This window comes from Euprymna scolopes, chromosome 18 (genome assembly GCF_053919585.1).
Source record: "Euprymna scolopes isolate OS-2025 chromosome 18, ASM5391958v1, whole genome shotgun sequence".
Lineage (NCBI taxonomy): Eukaryota > Metazoa > Mollusca > Cephalopoda > Sepiida > Sepiolidae > Euprymna > Euprymna scolopes.
In genome coordinates, this window is record NC_136499.1 from 43,488,833 (window position 1) to 43,512,197 (window position 23,365).

Consider the following 23,365-nt stretch of genomic DNA (forward strand, 5'->3'; position numbering starts at 1 on the left):
ATCTTTATCACATAAAGGCACAATTTGATCCCCCCCCCATGAAATTGGGAGGATTGTTAACTTATTTTATAGACTTAATTCGCTATGCAAACATTCATCATAAACTGATTGTGAAGCTAATGAATATTTTATACCGTGGATTTTACGTTTTTATCAATAATTTGTCCGAATATATCTTCCTTGTGCATGAGACCACCATTTTTATGTGCTGTGTTATTGTGAATAATACGGACGAGGGTCAGAAGGAATAGAAACGGACAATAGTGAAGAAACAGATACAAGTACATTCAGATTTATTCTTGCATAAACAGATTGTTGAAGACAAGTATTAAAAGGATGATACAGCACGTGTAAAGTAGCAGTGTATATGATATATAACGGTGATACCATTGGAGCACAGGGAGGAACTGGTGCTATTCGTATTGCAAGAGTTTGGAGTGGATAAAGTAAGTTCAGGTAACTTTTACTATTATTTACCAGCGCCGAAATACCATTGTTGATCAAAGGGATGAGTCTATCAATCATACAAAATGTGAATATTCCTCCTCTTTATCTTGTTAAGTCTTGACATTCTCTTTTCCCCTATCGCTTTCCGTTGTTTGGAGTCTAAAATGTCACTTAACCTACCACCCCTCCCGTTTAAATTTGGCATTTTAACATTTTATCTTCTATATATATAAAAGCCAAACGTCTGTGTGTATGTATGTATGTTTGTTTGTAACGCTAAAACTTTTGAAAGACGGAACCAAACTTGACAAATTTGGTATCATATCGAAGCTCCATGACCCGGATGACAAATATCGAAATTTCACGTCAAACGGACCACTAGAAGTTGGTCAACTGATCAGTTATCTTCGAGGGGGGCCCCCAAAAAACCTGTCATTAACGCTAAAACTTGAGATGAAAGATTCCTCTCCCCTAAGAATAAAACATATGTTCAATATCTGCTTTTGTTTTTTCATTGTTTATACGGTCCCGAGCAACGCCGGCTAGCCCTGCTAGTTTTTTATAAATAAAAAAACAATATTTAATTTCTTCCATTTGAGAACCAGATGCCTTCATTGGCATAGAAGCTGTATTATGTCACCTGACGAGGACTTTTTTGGTTCTTGCCAATCAATTGTCCAAAACATTAGCATGTTCAGTGTAGCGACTATGTAATATTTGTCTATATAAATAAAACTATTATATAATATATATATATATATATATATATATATATATGGAAGTGAGGGCTGAGGATATGTTGCATTGACAGAAATGATATGATGGCTGTGTAATGTGATACTTGAAGCCAGTCTTGGATCAGTTAACCTCAGAAGAAAATTAAATCTGGACAGTATGGGGAAAGAAAGGTGTGCAGAACAGAAGAATTTGTTTGGTCACATTGTAAAGAATGATAGTTCTTGGATGGTCAACAGTTAAGGTAGCAGGTTCAGTTAGTAGGGGAAGACTAATGAAAACATGGAAGGAAATAATAAGGATGGATTTGAGAGAAAGAGGGATAAATAAAGACCTGGCCAGAGATAGTTTAGTTTGGAAGTAAATTTCTAAAAGCCATCCAACACATACCAGCATGTAAAATGGATGTTAAACTAAATATGACGATGAAAAGAGTAAAAGAGAATACATGAAAGTCCCAATACAATCAAAAAGTATGTTATCGGGGGTGCGGATAGTTTTGACCTTATATTAATAGTCATCATGTGGTTTGATTTTCTTTGTTTTCGTACATATTTAATGGATAGCATCACAAACTATGGAATTGGCTATGCTGAGTTAAAATACTGTTGGTTGTGTTGTGTACAGTTACGCATTCATACTGTTCAGAAAAATATGAACCCAAAATTCTCATTCCCAGCTATGGTTAAAATAATGATTTGTGTTCAATTAATTGTTATTAATAAATATTCTTTCAGCAGTAATGACTCAAAATGGGTTGATATGTCATAAAAACAAAAAGCTATGCGCTAGCCCTTGTTGCATTGCTGCAGTGTTGCATTCCTGTGTTTTAAAAGTACTTTCGCAATGTGATTACTGCACTTGTATCTCCTATCAGTAACCCCCACCTATTTCACTACAGAGGTCCTGGAAGATGCTAGATTTTCTACTGTAATGGCTTTTAAGAGCAGACATTCATGGCCTTCGGGACAAGAGAAAAAGTGTAGTATCTGTTCTTCAGATGCTCTCTAATTGGGGGAGAAATCCTTCATGACTGAGACAATTTTTTTTTTGTTCCTTTTCTCCACATTAAAAAAACGACCCTGGTGTCTCTGTCCCGTGGGGAGGCATTGTAAATAGGTACTCTAATAGCTTTCCTACTACTGCTTATCTTTATAACTTAGTTCCTGTTTCCTCAGCATATAGAAACTTGCGGAAATTTAAATGTAATGTGAACAAACGTCTTGGTGCCTAGCTCCTCATCCAGGTTGTTCCTCTATAAATCTATCACAGTAGCCTCTTTCACATCAGTAACAGAGTGCTTTGTTTGAAGCAAATAAAAGTTTTAAAAAAGATATAAAAACTTGAATGAAATAATGGATTCTTATCTTTTTTTTTTTCTTCTTTTTTTTTTTTTTAAGGCTTTTATTAGTGAATGGCAACAGATCTCATGGGGACTGAATCCAGTTTGTATCAATTGCCATTACACTAGCCACACCTCTATTATTAGTGGTTGAAAATGGAAAGGCAATAGGCTTAATATTATATGGATTAGTTTTTAGTCTGATAAATCTAAGCTGATTATTAAAGGATTTAAAACCGATTTAAAACTTTTCTAGAAAAAAAAATGAGTTTTTGTTATTAATACTAAACCTCTATGTAACTCAATGTTGAAACAGATCTGTTAGAACCCAAATATTAAGCTAAATAGTTTAAAGGAGTTGTTTTTGAAGGCTATGACAATGCAGTTTTGTGTGGGAATGCAATGAACATAAGCCAATGAAGTAAAAAAAAAATATTAATATCGATATAATTTCAATAATTTTCAATTATATGTTTATTTTCCAACATAATGTATTGTACCAGATGGTAAGTGTTGTGAATTTCACAAATTTTCAAAATAAGGAAGAAAAAGAATTGTGTACATCTATTTAGACGGGGGCTTTCATTTTTTTCATTGCTGGCAACAGCATCTATATTTCTTTTTCTGCCTTGATGAAAAGATTTATCTTGAAAATTTGGGAAATTTCATAACACCTATCATCTTGTATGGCACATTATGTTGGTAAATAAGAAATATTGAAATTCCTTAAATATTGTCATTCTTTTACTCCATTCACTCGTGTCCACGGTATTCCTACACAAAACTGCATTATCATAGCCTTCAAACACAACTCCTTTCACACAATGTTTTAAGCAAACTGTAACATCCTCTTCTAAATATTTTAGTTTTAATTCTTTAACATTAAAAATTTTATCAAACATTTATACTCTTAATAAACTTTGGTTTCACAACATTGATGTGTCGTGAATCTTCCATGATTTATTTGTGATTTTCACCAAAGTTGGAGTCTAATTTTGGAATTAGATTTAAAAAATAAGCAAGATAACTAATTAATAAATAAAAGATGTTGTGGTTCAGCAGTTTTTGAAAAACGAGCTTCTGAATTTGTTAACAAGCAAAGATGGTTGATAGGTTGCCGTAAAACGCATCTGGATACTTTTTGTATTATTGTGGCCTTTATAGACTATTTCAATCTGTAATGAATCTTGTTTAACTGTAAAATGCAGATTCTATTGGTTTGTATAGTTCCTTCAAAGATTAAATATTTCTATGATGTAAATCAAAGGATTAGTTTGAATTGTCAGGATTACAAATTATATATTAGCAGGGCTACCTGACGTTGCTTAGTGCCGTAAACAAAACAAAATTTAAAGTGTGTGTAACATCTTTATATAAAATAATTAATATCACTCAGTGCCTTTCTCTATCTTTCTCTCTTTCCCCCTTTTGCATTTTCTGGATACCTCTTCCCCACACCCTCTTTCACCTCTGCCCAGCCCATTCCTCTCTGAAAATAATAATGAAGTTTATTACTCAAATTTTTATATAATATATAACATTGGAAATTACTAATGTTGAAACTTGACTGAGTTGACTTCGTCCCTAAAGAATTAATAATTCTATTTTTTTTATTTTAGATAATATTTATCCAGGGCAATGCCAATCAAGACTATGGCAATCTTTTGAATGTTTGTTTTGTAGTTTCGGACGTTTAGCTGAACGCACACATGCAGAGTAAACCGTCCTATATATAATATATTGTCTAGGAAGTAATAGTATCTGTTTACTTATACTCCCAGCCATGAGCCACTTTTTTATTTGTTATAATTTTTTCAATATAGAGTAAGATATTCTGTACTATTTATGGATGTATCCATATTATATTGTAAAAATCTTCATACCATTCCATTGGAATTCTCATGACTTTTTTACCCGAGAAAAGTTCTTTGATCTTAATTAGTATTGGTTTTTAATTGCATCACCATTAAGCAGTAATTAGAATTGATAGTTGACATGTGAATTGAGGAAAATTTAAATGGTGTCTTTAAAATTCTTTAAACACAAGGCCGATAGCCATTAGTCACGTGCTCTCGTGTAATGAATGAATGCGTGAATGTAGGATTGACATGAAATTCTTAAAGATAAACTAAAATGACTGAAAAATGGGCTGAAATGACTTAAATAAATAAAAAGTAAATGACTTAGAATGACTTTAATGAACTTAAGGATGATTTTAATGCTTAAAAAATAACTGGAATCCTTCAAAAACAACTTGAATGATCTGGAGAATGGCTTGAATGGCTTTGAGACTGACTTGTTGTAAAGTGGGTGATCATTTTACATTAAATTAATACAAAAAAGTGATTCACCACTTTATACCACAAAGTTACAAACATAAATACAGCAGGTAGTAAGAACAGATACTACACTTTGATCTTGGCCAAAAAGCCAAGAAAACGGTATTTATTTGCTCCCCACCGAACAAATTAGGCACAAGGCCAATTTTTAATGTGAGGAGTGAAGGGGAAATGGGGACCAACTCCTCGGGGAGTAGGGGAGCTAGATAGTGACAATTGATATGAAGGGTTGCCCCTACATTGACCAAGGTCTTATATATGGTGTTGCCCCCACATATGGTCTTTGCTTGCAGTATCTGCCGGGACAGATACTACACTTTGATCTTGTTTATATAGTTTATTTTCTTAATGAAAAAATTTTACAATTAAATAATGAGAAATTCAAAAAATAAAAGCAAAAAATGAACATTTGTAAACAAACTTAGGCACAAGGCCATACAAGAAGTGGGATGGGAGTGTTGCAGGGTCTTTGTTACTAAAGTGAAAATGGAGTCTTTGGCGACTTACTCTTGACTGGCAACATTTACCACAATACCTCATTCACTCTGTGGACTCTAAACTAACTAATGAAAACCCCAGCGTTTTTGCAAAAAAAGAATATATTTACAATTTCTGTGTGTGTGTGTGTGTGTGTGTGTGTGTGTGTGTGTGTGTGTAAAAATTTTTTACACTTTGATCTTGGCCAAAAGGCCAAGAAAAACTTAAAAAGCTAAGAACAGCATCTATTAACAACATACCTTTGATTATAACCAAAAAGGCCAAGCAGAAAAGTGTTACGGATAGACGGACCGACTGAAGGACCGACGGAGTGACTTATAGAGTCGCTTGCACGCGACTGAAAATGTGTGATCTGTATTGAAACTAATTTAAATTTCCTAACTTTGCATATTGATTTCTATACCGGTTAACTAAACTTTTCCCTTATGTAGATAGGTGTATGAGAAAGATGGTTGAACAGACCTACTTGATTTTCAAATATATAATGGATGTAGATATGTGTAAGCTAACATATACATGTGTGTGTGTGTTTGTGTGTCTGTATATATATATATATGTGTGTCTGTACTAATATAGCAAATGGTTATCTCTAATTTTTCATTATTTCATCATCACTTATGTTTTAGCTGAATCAATTGTCTTCCAACCTTTTTTCCTTGTCTAAACCCATTTCTTTACCTTGCCATCCCCCCTTTTCTTTACCTTGCCATCCCCCCTTTTCTTTACCTTGCCATCCCCCCTTTTCTTTACATTGCCCTCCCCCCCTTTTCTTTACCTTGCCATCCCCCCCTTTTCTTTACCTTGCCATCCCCCCCTTTTCTTTACCTTGCCATCCCCCCTTTTCTTTACCTTGCCATCCCCCCTTTTCTTTACCTTGCCCTCCCCCCTTTTCTTTACCTTGCCCTCCCCCCCTTTTCTTTACCATGCCACTTCCCACCTTTTCTTTACCTTGCCCTCCCCCCTTTTCTTTACCTTGCCCTCCCCCCTTTTCTTTACCATGCCACTTCCCACCTTTTCTTTACCATGCCACTTCCCCTCTTTTCTTTACCATGCCACTTCCCACCTTTTCTTTACCATGCCACTTCCCCTCTTTTCTTTACCATGCCACTTCCCCTCTTTTCTTTACCATGCCACTTCCCACCTTTTCTTTACCATGCCACTTCCCACCTTTTCTTTACCATGCCACTTCCCACTTTTTCTTTACCATGCCACTTCCCCTCTTTTCTTTACCATGCCACTTCCCACCTTTTCTTTACCATGCCACTTCCCACCTTTTCTTTACCATGCCACTTCCCACCTTTTCTTTACCATGCCACTTCCCACCTTTTCTTTACCATGCCACTTCCCCTCTTTTCTTTACCATGCCACTTCCCACCTTTTCTTTACCATGTCACTTCCCACCTTTTCTTTACCATGCCACTTCCCCTCTTTTCTTTACCATGCCACTTCCCCTCTTTTCTTTACCATGCAACTTCCCCTCTTTTCTTTACCATGCCACTTCCCCTCTTTTCTTTACCATGCCACTTCCCACCTTTTCTTTACCATGCCACTTCCCCTCTTTTCTTTACCATGCCACTTCCCCTCTTTTCTTTACCATGCCACTTCCCCTCTTTTCTTTACCATGCCACTTCCCACCTTTTCTTTACCATGCCACTTCCCACCTTTTCTTTACCATGCCACTTCCCCTCTTTTCTTTACCATGCCACTTCCCCTCTTTTCTTTACCATGCCACTTCCCCTCTTTTCTTTACCATGCCACTTCCCCTCTTTTCTTTACCATGCCACTTCCCCTCTTTTCTTTACCATGCCACTTCCCCTCTTTTCTTTACCATGCCACTTCCCACCTTTTCTTTACCATGCCACTTCCCCTCTTTTCTTTACCATGCCACTTCCCCTCTTTTCTTTACCATGCCACTTCCCCTCTTTTCTTTACCATGCCACTTCCCCTCTTTTCTTTACCATGCCACTTCCCCTCTTTTCTTTACCATGCCACTTCCCACCTTTTCTTTACCATGCCACTTCCCACCTTTTCTTTACCATGCCACTTCCCCTCTTTTCTTTACCATGCCACTTCCCCTCTTTTCTTTACCATGCCACTTCCCCTCTTTTCTTTACCATGCCACTTCCCCTCTTTTCTTTACCATGCCACTTCCCCTCTTTTCTTTACCATGCCACTTCCCCTCTTTTCTTTACCATGCCACTTCCCCTCTTTTCTTTACCATGCCACTTCCCACCTTTTCTTTACCATGCCACTTCCCACCTTTTCTTTACCATGCCACTTCCCACCTTTTCTTTACCATGCCACTTCCCACCTTTTCTTTACCATGCCACTTCCCACCTTTTCTTTACCATGCCACTTCCCCTCTTTTCTTTACCATGCCACTTCCCCTCTTTTCTTTACCATGCCACTTCCCCTCTTTTCTTTACCATGCCACTTCCCCTCTTTTCTTTACCATGCCACTTCCCCTCTTTTCTTTACCATGCCACTTCCCCTCTTTTCTTTACCATGCCACTTCCCCTCTTTTCTTTACCATGCCACTTCCCCTCTTTTCTTTACCATGCCACTTCCCACCTTTTCTTTACCATGCCACTTCCCACCTTTTCTTTACCTTGCCACTTCCCACCTTTTCTTTACCATGCCACTTCCCCTCTTTTCTTTACCATGCCACTTCCCACCTTTTCTTTACGATGCCATTCCCCTCTTTTCTTTACCATGCCACTTCCCACCTTTTCTTTACCATGCCACTTCCCCTCTTTTCTTTACCATGCCACTTTCCCTCTTTTCTTTACCATGCCACCTCCCCTCTTTTCTTTACCATGCCACTTCCCCTCTTTTCTTTACCATGCCACTTCCCACCTTTTCTTTACCATGCCACTTCCCACCTTTTCTTTACCTTGCCACTTCCCACCTTTTCTTTACCTTGCCACTTCCCACCTTTTCTTTACCATGCCACTTCCCACCTTTTCTTTACCATGCCACTTCCCCTCTTTTCTTTACCATGCCACTTCCCCTCTTTTCTTTACCATGCCACTTCCCCTCTTTTCTTTACCATGCCACTTCCCACCTTTTCTTTACCATGCCACTTCCCCTCTTTTCTTTACCATGCCACTTCCCCTCTTTTCTTTACCATGCCACTTCCCCTCTTTTCTTTACCATGCCACTTCCCACCTATTCTTTACCATGGCACTTCCCACCTTTTCTTTACCATGCCACTTCCCACCTTTTCTTTACCATGCCACTTCCCCTCTTTTCTTTACCATGCCACTTCCCCTCTTTTCTTTACCATGCCACTTCCCCTCTTTTCTTTACCATGCAACTTCCCCTCTTTTCTTTACCATGCCACTTCCCCTCTTTTCTTTACCATGCCACTTCCCACCTTTTCTTTACCATGCCACTTCCCCTCTTTTCTTTACCATGCCACTTCCCCTCTTTTCTTTACCATGCCACTTCCCCTCTTTTCTTTACCATGCCACTTCCCCTCTTTTCTTTACCATGCCACTTCCCCTCTTTTCTTTACCATGCCACTTCCCACCTTTTCTTTACCATGCCACTTCCCCTCTTTTCTTTACCATGCCACTTCCCCTCTTTTCTTTACCATGCCACTTCCCCTCTTTTCTTTACCATGCCACTTCCCCTCTTTTCTTTACCATGCCACTTCCCCTCTTTTCTTTACCATGCCACTTCCCCTCTTTTCTTTACCATGCCACTTCCCCTCTTTTCTTTACCATGCCACTTCCCCTCTTTTCTTTACCATGCCACTTCCCCTCTTTTCTTTACCATGCCACTTCCCCTCTTTTCTTTACCATGCCACTTCCCCTCTTTTCTTTACCATGCCACTTCCCACCTTTTCTTTACCATGCCACTTCCCCTCTTTTCTTTACCATGCCACTTCCCCTCTTTTCTTTACCATGCCACTTCCCCTCTTTTCTTTACCATGCCACTTCCCCTCTTTTCTTTACCATGCCACTTCCCCTCTTTTCTTTACCATGCCACTTCCCACCTTTTCTTTACCATGACACTTCCCACCTTTTCTTTACCATGCCACTTCCCACCTTTTCTTTACCATGCCACTTCCCCTCTTTTCTTTACCATGCCACTTCCCCTCTTTTCTTTACCATGCCACTTCCCCTCTTTTCTTTACCATGCCACTTCCCCTCTTTTCTTTACCATCCCACTTCCCCTCTTTTCTTTACCATGCCACTTCCCCTCTTTTCTTTACCATGCCACTTCCCCTCTTTTCTTTACCATGCCACTTCCCCTCTTTTCTTTACCATGCCACTTCCCCTCTTTTCTTTACCATGCCACTTCCCACCTTTTCTTTACCATGCCACTTCCCACCTTTTCTTTACCATGCCACTTCCCACCTTTTCTTTACCATGCCACTTCCCACCTTTTCTTTACCATGCCACTTCCCACCTTTTCTTTACCATGCCACTTCCCCTCTTTTCTTTACCATGCCACTTCCCCTCTTTTCTTTACCATGCCACTTCCCCTCTTTTCTTTACCATGCCACTTCCCCTCTTTTCTTTACCATGCCACTTCCCCTCTTTTCTTTACCATGCCACTTCCCCTCTTTTCTTTACCATGCCACTTCCCACCTTTTCTTTACCATGCCACTTCCCCTCTTTTCTTTACCATGCCACTTCCCACCTTTTCTTTACGATGCCATTCCCCTCTTTTCTTTACCATGCCACTTCCCACCTTTTCTTTACCATGCCACTTCCCCTCTTTTCTTTACCATACCACTTTCCCTCTTTTCTTTACCATGCCACCTCCCCTCTTTTCTTTACCATGCCACTTCCCCTCTTTTCTTTACCATGCCACTTCCCACCTTTTCTTTACCATGCCACTTCCCACCTTTTCTTTACCTTGCCACTTCCCACCTTTTCTTTACCTTGCCACTTCCCACCTTTTCTTTACCATGCCACTTCCCACCTTTTCTTTACCATGCCACTTCCCACCTTTTCTTTACCTTGCCACTTCCCACCTTTTCTTTACCTTGCCACTTCCCACCTTTTCTTTACCATGCCACTTCCCCTCTTTTCTTTACCATGCCACTTCCCCTCTTTTCTTTACCATGCCACTTCCCCTCTTTTCTTTACCATGCCACTTCCCCTCTTTTCTTTACCATGCCATTCCCCTCTTTTCTTTACCATGCCAATTCCCCTCTTTTCTTTACCATGCCACTTCCCCTCTTTTCTTTACCATGCCACTTCCCACCTTTTCTTTACCATGCCACTTCCCCTCTTTTCTTTACCATGCCACTTCCCCTCTTTTCTTTACCATGCCACTTCCCCTCTTTTCTTTACCATGCCACTTCCCCTCTTTTCTTTACCATGCCACTTCCCCTCTTTTCTTTACCATGCCACTTCCCACCTTTTCTTTACCATGCCACTTCCCACCTTTTCTTTACCTTGCCACTTCCCACCTTTTCTTTACCTTGCCACTTCCCACCTTTTCTTTACCTTGCCACTCCCCACCTTTTCTTTACCTTGCCACTCCCCACCTTTTCTTTACCATGCCACTTCCCACCTTTTCTTTACCATGCCACTTCCCACCTTTTCTTTACCTTGCCACTTCCCACCTTTTCTTTACCTTGCCACTTCCCACCTTTTCTTTACCTTGCCACTTCCCACCTTTTCTTTACCTTGCCACTTCCCACCTTTTCTTTACCTTGCCACTTCCCACCTTTTCTTTACCATGCCACTTCCCACCTTTTCTTTACCATGCCACTTCCCACCTTTTCTTTACCTTGCCACTTCCCACCTTTTCTTTACCTTGCCACTTCCCACCTTTTCTTTACCATGCCACTTCCCCTCTTTTCTTTACCATGCCACTTCCCCTCTTTTCTTTACCATGCCACTTCCCCTCTTTTCTTTACCATGCCACTTCCCCTCTTTTCTTTACCATGCCATTCCCCTCTTTTCTTTACCATGCCAATTCCCCTCTTTTCTTTACCATGCCACTTCCCCTCTTTTCTTTACCATGCCACTTCCCACCTTTTCTTTACCATGCCACTTCCCCTCTTTTCTTTACCATGCCACTTCCCCTCTTTTCTTTACCATGCCACTTCCCCTCTTTTCTTTACCATGCCACTTCCCCTCTTTTCTTTACCATGCCACTTCCCCTCTTTTCTTTACCATGCCACTTCCCACCTTTTCTTTACCATGCCACTTCCCACCTTTTCTTTACCTTGCCACTTCCCACCTTTTCTTTACCTTGCCACTTCCCACCTTTTCTTTACCTTGCCACTCCCCACCTTTTCTTTACCTTGCCACTCCCCACCTTTTCTTTACCATGCCACTTCCCACCTTTTCTTTACCATGCCACTTCCCACCTTTTCTTTACCTTGCCACTTCCCACCTTTTCTTTACCTTGCCACTTCCCACCTTTTCTTTACCTTGCCACTTCCCACCTTTTCTTTACCTTGCCACTTCCCACCTTTTCTTTACCTTGCCACTTCCCACTTTTTCTTTACCTTGCCACTTCCCACCTTTTCTTTACCTTGCCACTTCCCACCTTTTCTTTACCTTGCCACTTCCCACCTTTTCTTTACCTTGCCACTTCCCACCTTTTCTTTACCTTGCCACTTCCCACTTTTTCTTTACCTTGCCACTTCCCACTTTTTCTTTACCTTGCCACTTCCCCTCTTTTCTTTACCTTGCCACTTCCCCTCTTTTCTTTACCTTGCCACTTCCCACCTTTTCTTTACCTTGCCACTCCCCACCTTTTCTTTACCTTGCCATTCCCCACCTTTTCTTTACCTTGCCACTTCCCCTCTTTTCTTTACCTTGCCACTTCCCCTCTTTTCTTTACCTTGCCACTTCCCACCTTTTCTTTACCTTGCCACTTCCCACCTTTTCTTTACCCTGCATTTTCCTCCTTTTCTTTACCTTGCCACTTCCCACCTTTTCTTTACCATGCCACTTCCCACCTTTTCTTTACCTTGCCACTTCCCACCTTTTCTTTACCTTGCCACTTCCCACCTTTTCTTTACCTTGCCACTTCCCACCTTTTCTTTACCTTGCCACTTCCCACCTTTTCTTTACCCTGCATTTTCCTCCTTTTTCATTTTCTGCCATTCCAATTTACCTTTTCTTTCTTTATGATATTGTATGGCTGAAATAGCTTTGGGTTTTTTTAAAGAAAAATTTCAGTATTTTTGACATCAAAAGAGCTAAGATGCTGTACATCTATATTTTTTTTTGTCATATTTGAAGATGCGTCCTGTCTCTCTATTAATCGGTTTTCATATCGTTGTCCAGTGCACAGTCCAATTCCTGATGCACAAACACAACTGGTTAAGATATTCGCAGTGGATGTAGATTTGGTTTCACTATTATGCCTTTTCAGACATTCTTGTTACCACACATACACATATGATGATATTTAGTGTGGCATTCACCCTTATCAAAGTTTAACCAACTTTCCATAAGGAAGAAGTTTCTAGGAAATATTAAATTCACAGTCTTAAGTTTCATGTATATCCCTGTGAGGGGAGATGACAATATTAGTTTTTACAATTTTATAATTTTAGGGAACTGTCACCATCCTATACATATTGTACCTGATATTCCTAAAGGGGTCACCTATCTGGTACTAACCAGGCTCAGTCATTTAATTTATGTGATCTAATGAGAATTGGTCTGTCAATATCATTGTAGTTTATCCCCACAGACACACACCAATATAAATTAGAATTTATGAAATCATGCTAATTTAAGATTTTATTTATTTATACATATATTTATATATACACATATGGCATAATCACATTGACACACGGATTCTCACCAGATTACCAAAGTTAAGCAATGATTAGCTCGGCCAGTACCAGATGGGTGACTATTTGGGAATACTTGGCACTTTATGTACTCCCTACTCATCTCTGCATTGTCTCCAGTCATCCTGTATTTATATATTTACAAATAAAATCAAAACCGTGCCAACTCAGGAAAGGTGTAGTTGGTGATTGTGCAACTTTTGCCACAGAAATTTTGTGCACAGGCACTCCTCGGTGTGTATCCATAGTCTGTCAAGAACTGAATGGAGCCTGTGTGTGTGTGTGTGTGTGTGTGTGTGTGTGTGTGTGTGCGCGTGCTGGAAATTTTTCAACCTTTAAAACTATTTTAAAGAAAACAACTTCTAATCCTAAATCCTTCGTTAGAAAATTCCTTTGTAAGTCCATAAATAACTTTCAATTGTGGCATTAGTCTGCTTCCAAGAATTTACTCTGGTTTTAATATTATAAGGATCATCAGTTGTTCACCATGACTGTTTCAGGAGTTTATATACATACATGTTATTTATTCATTCACGTACCTATGCTTCATCATACTTGGTCGCACGGTTAGTCTTTATACAACTAGTTGCGGATTTTAAACACCAGACTAAAATCATCAACATCAATCATTCAATTTTGACTGCTCGGCTACTTATATAACCTTATGGTATGAAAGGGAAATATACTTAAAGATTTTGTCATCTTCTTACTTCCTAGTAAGAGCAACAAACTTCACAATATTGTTCTTAGTTAGAAGATATTCATGTTTTCTATACAGTGTTCTATTTTTGAAGAAATTAATGGAATATTTTACAGGATTTTGATCTGTAAAAATGTTTAAAATATTAATTTGCCTTATTACAGAGAAAGAATTTTTTTTTTTTTTTTTTTTTTTTTTTTTTCAACCCAAGAAAAAAAATGGTCATTAAAGATAGTTGGCATTACAGTACCTGTATATTTAATATAAACTATTAAAAAGTAAAACTTTTTATGGATTAAAAATTTTTTTTATTCCAACATAGATTTATCTAAATCATTCTTGTTCACGGGCAGATCAAGTGGGTGAAGTTGACCTTTTTGATTGGAATAAGAGAAATTCTTAACTACCAATTATTTCAGTGCTTGATATACTTAAAAAAAAAAAATTGTATGATTTTTAGTTCATGGAAGCAATCTGAAGAAAAGGATCAACATATAACACTATTTCATGTACTTAAGTAATTTACATTCTCATGCAAGTAAATACTTATGTGCATAAACACTTTTTTTTTCAGGTTTGCAATGTAGGTGTTATATGATCATTAACATACCTAACTTGTAGCCATTTTTTTTTTTTTTTTTTTAACATTTTAACACTATATAATCTGCTTAACCTGCTGTGGTGTCTCCCTTTCTGGCCTTACTAATTTTTTTCAACAGTTTAAGGCGAATGTAGCTTCTGCCTTCTAATTACATTGGCAGCTAAAAGGAATGAGTTTAGCATGACACCGGACCAGATGTTGCACAAACCTCATACCTAGTGGCGCCAATTTTGAATGATGCTTGAATGGATAATAATCAAAATCTTAACAAAAAAAAACAAAACAAATGTAGATATTAGTTTGATTATTGTGGTGGCGCTCACCTTATGGATAATAATGAACTCTTCCACTTTACTATAAAGACTAAGAGAATATGCCTCTGAAGGTTATGTACAAGTCATGCACACGTGGTAGTCTGACTGACATATAACCACACTCTGTATTTGTTGTATTTACTTTTCTGGATTCAATTATTTAGCATTTAAATGTCAGTTCGATATTATTTTTGCACTTAAAAGAATGTCGTAAAGAATGTTTGTTTAGTATTAAAAACATTTAAATTCTTTTTTTTTCTTTCATTAATTACTCTCAGCTGTTTATTAAAAACTATGTTGCTACTGGTTTCACACTATGATTCTTATAAAGGTGTTTTTATGTACATTTCAAAACAGAACATGTACAAAACGAAACATGAAATGGAAGTAATTAGTTCTTTCCTCAGTCTGTTATCAAAGAGTTGCTTCTCTTCAGAATATATATAAATAAACAACAACAAAAAAGCCCCCAACTCCAAATGCTTTTTTAATCTTTCATTAATCTGCCACATAATTACGTTTGTTTTTCTGATAAATTTTTTTTTAATAAATTATCTAATCAGGGCTTTACATTGCGAGTGAAACAGTCGCATTTGAAATTTTTCAAAGTGACGACTAGAAATAATGAAACGCTTATCTTTTGGTGATTGTTTTTCTTTCACCAACAATCTTCCAAGGTTCACTACTGAGTGAAAAATAGCTTTTCAACTTTTATTTTTAATAAAATGAACAAAGTTAAATTATTTAAACAATAAAAGTTTAATATACTCTTTTTTAATGAAGGCTGTTAAAAAAAAAAAAAAAAACACCTGAAGAAATCAAAAAGTTTATACCTTCAAGTATCAACATAAAATTTGTTGTATATTTAGAACTAGCAGTTCAGCCCAGTTTTACTCTGGCTCTCTGTACCGTTCATAACTTGCCTTACGTGTGAATACACTTTATGTAAGATTTCAAATGTTTAGACCAAAATTTGTCTTGAGTAATTTTGTAGAGATTGCAGAGGTTAATTTTTTTAAAAACTTTGATCCCTTAACATCTATTGTTTTGGTCTCCAATCAAAATACAAAGTTTTACCCATGTCCAAGTTATCTACATCTAAAATTTCAATATCTACATTTAAAATTTCAAGTCTTTAGACCCAAAATTAGCGGAAGAATTTGGTGGAATCTGCAAAGGTCCACTCTTTCAACTGACATTTAGGCAGTGAAATTTTCGCCCCAAAACTGACTAAAATGCTTGTTGCATGTCTTAATACCCGTTATGTATAAATTTCAAATGTTATAACCCAAGATTGGCTGAGTAATTTGCTAGACATCGCAAAAGTCAAATATTTTGAACTTTGACCCCTTGGCAGCTCAAATGTTTTACCCAAACAGATTAAAAAGCTTGCCCTATCTCTGAATACTCTTTATGTAAAAGTTCAAATATTTAGACCAGAAATTGGCTGAGTAATTTGGTGGATACCACAGAGGTCAATTTTTTTTTTTTTTTTATTTGACCCCGATTTTGACCTCTTGGCATTTGGGCTCAAATCAAATTATAAAGTTTGATCCATGTCCAAGTAACCTACATTTAAAATTTCACGTGTTTAGACCCAAAATTAGCGGAGGAGTTTGGTAGAGTTTTCAAAGGTTAACTCGTTGAATTTTGACCCTTTGATAGCCAAATTTTTGGCTGAAAACCGATTAAAAAGATGTTATCAAATCTCAATACTCCTTATGTCAAATTTCGAGTCTGTAAACCGAAAATTGACAGTTATTTGGTGGGGAAATGTAAACACACACACATTTTCACTTTTCTACGTATATAGATTACACTTATTAAAAAAATAAAACACAGAAAAATCTTTATGATGTAGATACCTGTCACAGAACGAAGATGTCATATGCTAAAAAATCATATGGGTTTGGCTAGTAACTTTTCTATTTGGCTAGTAAATGAAAACATTTAGTTGTCAAAGGCCAACTAAAGATAAATTTATCCATAGAGCCCTGCTAATCAACTTAAACAAGTAACACTAATGTAGAACATTTTTAAGATAAAAACAACACGAATTCTATATATATTCCATTTATACGAGGGACATTCCAAAAGTAATGCCTCTTATTTTTATTCTGCCCGAATGGATCAGAGGTGATTGAAAATTGCATTATTGTACATACATAACCTGAAAGTTTCATCTCTCTGTTGCAGCTATTGATGGTATAAAGACTCTAAGAAAGCAACCTCTGTTATTGACATGTGTCAGAAGCAGAGATATGTCATTGAATTCCTCCATGCGGAAAAAAATTGAACCACTCTGTATTCACTGGTGCCAGTTAGACATTTACAAAGTTGATGCAGTTGCTGTCAGCATAGTTAGGAGATGGGTTTGTCGATTTCTGAATGGCGACAGAGATGTGTGATAAAGTGCATTCCGAACTTTTATGACCGAGGCATCAAAAGAGATTGGCAAAAGTGTATTGAGATTAGTGGTGACAGGTGTGTCAGAAATTTCGTGAAAATAGTGAATAATTTCACCCCATCTTTCCAAGAACTCCTCGAAAAATGCAATTCAAGCCCTAATTTTTTTTTTCAATTAAAGGAGCAAGGACCAAGGTTTCATTAAAAAAAAAAAAAAAAAAAAGTGTTTTTTTTTTTTAAAAAGGTTTTAAACTTCGGACTTTACAGGTAAATTTCTAAAAAACAGTACATTTTTTTTGTTTTAAATTTGAATATATTATGTATTGACCTTTTCTCTTCAATTTGTGAGTAAATTAATTATTTATTTTTCGGTGTCTAAATTAATTATTATTAGACATTTCAAAATGGGAGGCATGAATTATTCGACCCCCCTGTTTTTCCAAGCTTATAACTCCTCGAAAAATGTAATTCAAGCCCTAATTTTTTTTCAATTAAAGGAGCAAGGACCAAGGTTCCATTTAAAAAAAAAAAAAAAAAAAGAAAAAACAAATAACGTGGTTTAAAAAAAAGGTTTTAAACTTCAAACTTTACAGGTAAAATTCTAAAAAAACACTTTTTTTTTTTTTTTTAATTTGAATATATTATTTATTGACCTTTTCTCTTCAATTTGTGAGTAAATTAATTATTTACTTTTCGGTGACTAAATTAATTATTTACTTTTTAATAGACACTTAAAAATGGGGGGGGGCGTGAATTTAAAAAAAAAACGTTTGTCTAAAATATTATATTCGATATATTGGAAAGAACATAAAATTTCACATTGACCCTGAAAATATCGTAAAAATAGAATCAATAGAAAAATTTTGATAGATTTTTAAAGTTTAAAAATTGAAAAATATTGAGTTCGGAAAATTCATTACTGTTTTAAAAAAAAAAAAAAATATTTCTATTACTTTTAAAACAACTGTAATAGTTTATTTTGGAAGTATAATCCATAAAGAAAATAAATAACCCACTTTTAACAGAGAAATTACGAGATTTTTATATTGTATTCGCAGTTTCGTGTAAGGGGTGTCAAAAATTCTGATACTGCTAGACTGGTGACTATGTAGAAAAATAAACACTGGAGCAGAAAAGTTTGCTAAGTTTAATGGTACCACCCCCGTCTTCATAGCTCTTCAACATTTTAGTTTTTTGAATGACTCTTGTATATTCCATGAGATTGTGTAACATACTGTTTACCATTAAATGACATGATGCACTCTATGCATCTTCAATTGTAACCCACGTTGTTATTTTCAGCTGTTTATTAAAAACTATGTTGACACTGATTCTTATAGGGTGTTTTTATGTACGTTTTGAAACAAAACGAAACATGAAATGGAAGTAATTAGTTCTTGTCCGTTATCAAAGAGTTGCTTCCCTTTAGAATATATATAATAAACAAACATCTAAAACAAAAAACAAGCCAATACCCCCCCCCCCCGACACACAGATATTAAAAAAGATATCCCATTTTTCAGAATAATCAATGTGGGTAACAGTTTGGTATTTAAATGAAGTACAAATATAGAAAGCATGTTGTTAAATCAAAAATTTCTGATTAGAGTTTTAAATAAATGAAAGTATTTATATAGCCCTCTTTTTCTCTCGCATGTGTGTACATTCACCATCAAAGTTGGCAAGAAAATGGTTTGTTAGTGCTTGCACTAATAACATCTCTAAAAAAAATAAAAAAAACGTCTCAAACTGGAAAGATGAAAAAAAGGAAAAAGACCAATTAGTATAAAAAGAAAAATGGTGGTGAAAAAAAAAGAAAGCAAACATCTCATTATGGAAATAGAAAGAAGGATTTCTTTCCAAATTCATTTTAGAATTTAAAAATAAAAGATGTAATAAAATCAGTAAAAGTCGAATTATATTTTAATAAATGTTTGAAAAATATCAGTTGGTGTATAAATGTACGACTAATGTTTACTCTGATAATATAGAAAAATCAGTGCTTCCACTTATTTCTGTAATAATTTTCATCCTTTTTTGTATATAAAATAAAGTCAATTTCCCCCTATTTCTTTGATCAGTATAGCTCTGTAAAAAAAGTTTCATATAGACTTCTGCTTTGTTTTAGTTGCTTATTGGTATATTGTTTTTCTTTTCTTTTTTTTTTTTAATTTTATTAGAATTACTGCTTTTTATGTTTTATCTGTTCAATTGTTTCTTTACTTAGTAATTTCAGTGCGAGAGTATGATTGACTACTCCCTCAACACACAGAATAATAACCTTATAAAAGAAGTCTAATTAAAATCACTTTTTCATATTACATCGTTTGTTAGCTTCTTTTTTTTTATATAGACATGTAATTACTATTTATATTTCATTTTAATTTAAATTTGATTTTGATATCAATTGTTATTGAAATTAAGAGTTTTTTTGCATAAAATGTCCACCTTTTAATCAAATACTGACCTTATAAATAATATTTAGAACAATTGCTGTATTTACAAATAATTTTAGTCCTATGAAATACTTTTTTCCAGTATTTGTGTATAGACGGTTATTTACCCCCTTCTCCCCACCAAAAAAAAATAAATACTCCCTATATGTATGTTGCAGTAAGAATACTCTTGTATTTAGGAAATAATACGAACATTTAAATATTAATCATTATTGATAAATTTAATATTTACACAACACAACAATATTTATAAATAATTAAAAAATCGAGTAAAAATACTTATACGTGTTCAGAGGTGGGAACAGGAGTTTTTATAGTTCTTAAATTTTCCTGGGCTATGGGTCTGTACAGATCATACTAGTATGCTATAAAATACAGTACTATAAACAGATTTTTCTGTTGACCGTATATTGAAGGAGGATGTGTAATTGGTTTAATAAAGGTTTCAGAATTAAAAAATGTTTTATTTTTTTTTGTTTAGATTATTTGGACTACTATTCTTGAGAATGATACAATGGCTGTGCAGTGTGAGTCTTGAAGACGGGCTTAGATCTGATGACCTCAGAGGAATATTAAATCTGGACATTCTAGGGAGATGTGTGCAGAACAAGAGACAGCTCAGCATTGTGCAGAAAAACGAGCATTGAATTTGAGACTTAGTGGAAGATGATCTTTCCTGTTTCTTAAACTCCTTTCTCACACAAAAGTTGCTAGCCGCTCTATTATTATTTTCATGAAAGGTGATTCGCTTAATTCCAATCTCTAGTTCCTGCTTGTAAGACATTCAAAGAAAGAACTTGTTGCTATCACAATGAAAAAATAGTTCCTCTTCTTCCATGTGCCTAGTGTCAGGTGGAATTTCCAAACTCTTTTTTTATAAGAGTTTCCCATGGAACACATTACTGCAGTACTGGTTCTCTGCAGATTATAATACGGTTGTCTTCAAATTCAATGTCAAGTATTTGTCGTGAACTGTTCAATAAGTACTTACACTTAATTCATTGTATTAATCAATTTAAGCTGACAATCGTTTTATTTCATTAATCCTTATCCTCAAATGTCTTTTGGGTTGTAATTGGTAAAAAAAAACAAAAAAAAAAAAAACTAGGTTATCAAAAATTTTGGAAATTTATACCATACCAAACTTTTCATTATTCTATTTTGACATCAAATTAAAAAAAATAAAAGAAAAATGATATATATTCGAATCTTTTTTTTTTTTTTTTCTATTTGAGTGTATAATTAGACATTGACCGAAACAAAGATCTAGGAAGAGCACAAAAAAAAAAAAAAAAAAAAGCGTGAGATGGGGGGGTAGACTAATGCATCCACTCTTATATAAGTCATTTATTCATTGATGTTCTCAAAATCTGATTTGAATTGAGAAAACAGTATTCAGCCATTATTTTAATGTTTGTATAGGAAATGCGTAAAATAATACACATAGAATTTCATTGTGTTATCATTCTGTAATTTAATCAGTGTCTTCAAAAGAAACAATTTGGTAATGTAATTCTTTGATTTGATGAATTTACTGAAAAGATTTAGACATGTTTGGTAACTTAGATCATTATTTCAGAAAAATCAATATGGAAATAAGATACGCATTTCTTTATATACACACACATACATATGTGTGTGTGTATAATGGTTCTATCACTTGGTTTCCTAGATGTAAATCCAATGAAACTTTTGTGATTATTAGAGTGCTCAATGCAGGACAGAGCTGGTATATAATCTGTTTATGATACAAACATTATAGGTTACATGTCCAAACTGGCTGCTTTTGTTCAAAAGATTGTTTTGACTTGTAATCCAATAATCGAACCACAGAACTATAACATACAAAACGGTGTGTGTGTGTATGTATATATATATATATACACATATATATATATACATACATACATTATATATATAATGTGTGTGTATTTTATGGAATCATTCAGATGCTAAATAATGCTATCAAACTCCAATAATTGATACAATCACCGTAAACCTAAACTCAAAGTTGCTGGCTTGTTTTTTGCTGACTCTTAAATCACATTGATCAATAGAACAGATCTTGGTGGCTAAGTAGTTAACAACACATGGACTGAAAACCTGGGTGTGCCAAATTCGAATCCAGTTTCCTCTCACAGAAATAGTTTTATCAAAACCCACACTTGCCCTTGTGTCTATCTTCCTGAAAAGAAGGCAAATAAAATGAAGGGTTAAAGAGGAATACAATTATGATAAAATAGCGCAATTATGCAAGCCTTTTTGTTTTAGATTTTAACGAGTGAAGAATTTTTTTAAAAAGGTAAAGATTCTTGGACAATACTGAGTAGGTACAGCTAGTTATTAATACAGTAGAACCCTGGGATACGATGGCCCTAGGATATGTTTTTTTTTTTTTTTTTTTTTTTTTTTTTTTTTTCAGTTTACGATGTGGAATACAATGTTTTCCGGCCCCTGGTTACAGTATTTGCCCCGCCTTAGTGTTATTTATAATGTTATTTGATTATATACATGTTTATTATATACTGTACTGTATTTTGTTACTAATTTTTAATGCCGTATCCCGGGGTTCTGCTGTATTGACATTAAGCAACTTTGAGATACTACTACTATTACTAACATAGTATTCAAAACAATGGAGCAGATTTATATTAATATGCTACTACTACTAATAATAATACTAATAAGCATATTTATAAGCTCCATAATTATTTGAGAGAATTGCACCAAATTTGGCATAAATAGCTGGAATGCCACTTATACTAATTATGCTGCTAAAATAAAACTGTCTTTGCAAAAGCCAGAGTAAAAGCCATTCTATCGGCATCTCTTTTGCCTGCTATAAATCATTAGTGTTTGTCTTTTTAGTACCACACAAATTGGGTTAAAACTGATAATTACCCACCCCAATATGGAGTTGTCAAGAGATGTTCACGTGATAAGTATTCGTTTTTATCTTGTACTTTAAAGTTTGACCAGTCATTTTTATCGTTTTTTTTTGTGAAAAGGATTGTCAAAAATGGCGACTGTATTTAAGACCCGTCCTGGTAAGTGACTATGAAATCTTACATGATTATTAAGAATTATTTTGTTTTATAGATTTTCCAACACAGATATTGTCTTCTGTAACTCTGAACTTACAATTGAAATAATTCTTTGCATTTTTTCCTTGTTACCAATCACTTCCCAATTCGCATAAACTCCTGGTGTAACTTGTGGGTGTGTTTGTTTTGTTTTGTTGGTTGTTTTTTTTTTCTTTGTCTTTGCCCTTATCGTTGGTATTAAAAAAAAATTCTGTATTCTTCACAGTTTACCTTTTCTTCCAGGAAGTACAAGCACATTTATTCTTAGCAAGCATTAAACTTTAATTTCCCAGATATAGTTAGCTCTGAAACTTAAAATTCACTTTTAAAGTTCTTTACTGTTTTAATGTAGTGGGTGTTTTAAAACTTTCTTGATCAGAGCAATTTTGTTTCAGTTAATTTGGGTTTTTGTATTACCTGTTACATTATTTTTTTTTCTAAAAAATAAACTGTAATGAAAAATATGATTGAAATTTATATATATATATAATATCCAAATTAACACTCTCTGATGACCCCCCCCCCCTAAAAAAGAGAGATTTTACTTTGCAAACACTCTAAAAAAAAAAAAAACTTGTCGGAAAAAAAAAAAACAAATATAAATTTAACCGGAAATAAGCCTTAAATTCTGGGCCATTCTAACCTTTTAGGGTAATTAATT

General features: G+C 35.3%; 1 protein-coding gene and 1 pseudogene across 6 annotated transcripts in view; one reads left to right on the plus strand and one right to left on the minus strand.

Annotated features, from left to right (window-relative positions):
- The window catches only part of LOC145297594 (AP-1 complex subunit gamma-1-like), a 395,164-nt gene that overhangs the window by 127,610 nt on the left and 244,189 nt on the right, over positions 1–23,365 (plus strand). Inside the window, exon 1 of one of the 6 annotated variants that reach the window (XM_080143646.1) lies at positions 22,415–22,668. The exons of 4 other annotated variants lie outside the window; for them this stretch is intronic. In XM_080143646.1, coding sequence (XP_079999772.1) covers positions 22,641–22,668 — 28 coding nt within the window. In that variant the 5' untranslated portion in view covers positions 22,415–22,640. Of the gene's footprint in view, positions 1–22,414; positions 22,669–23,365 lie in introns of those variants that run through there. One more of the 6 variants, XM_080143645.1, reaches the window with a different exon arrangement.
- On the minus strand, positions 4,830–4,967 carry LOC145297970 (U2 spliceosomal RNA; annotated as a pseudogene).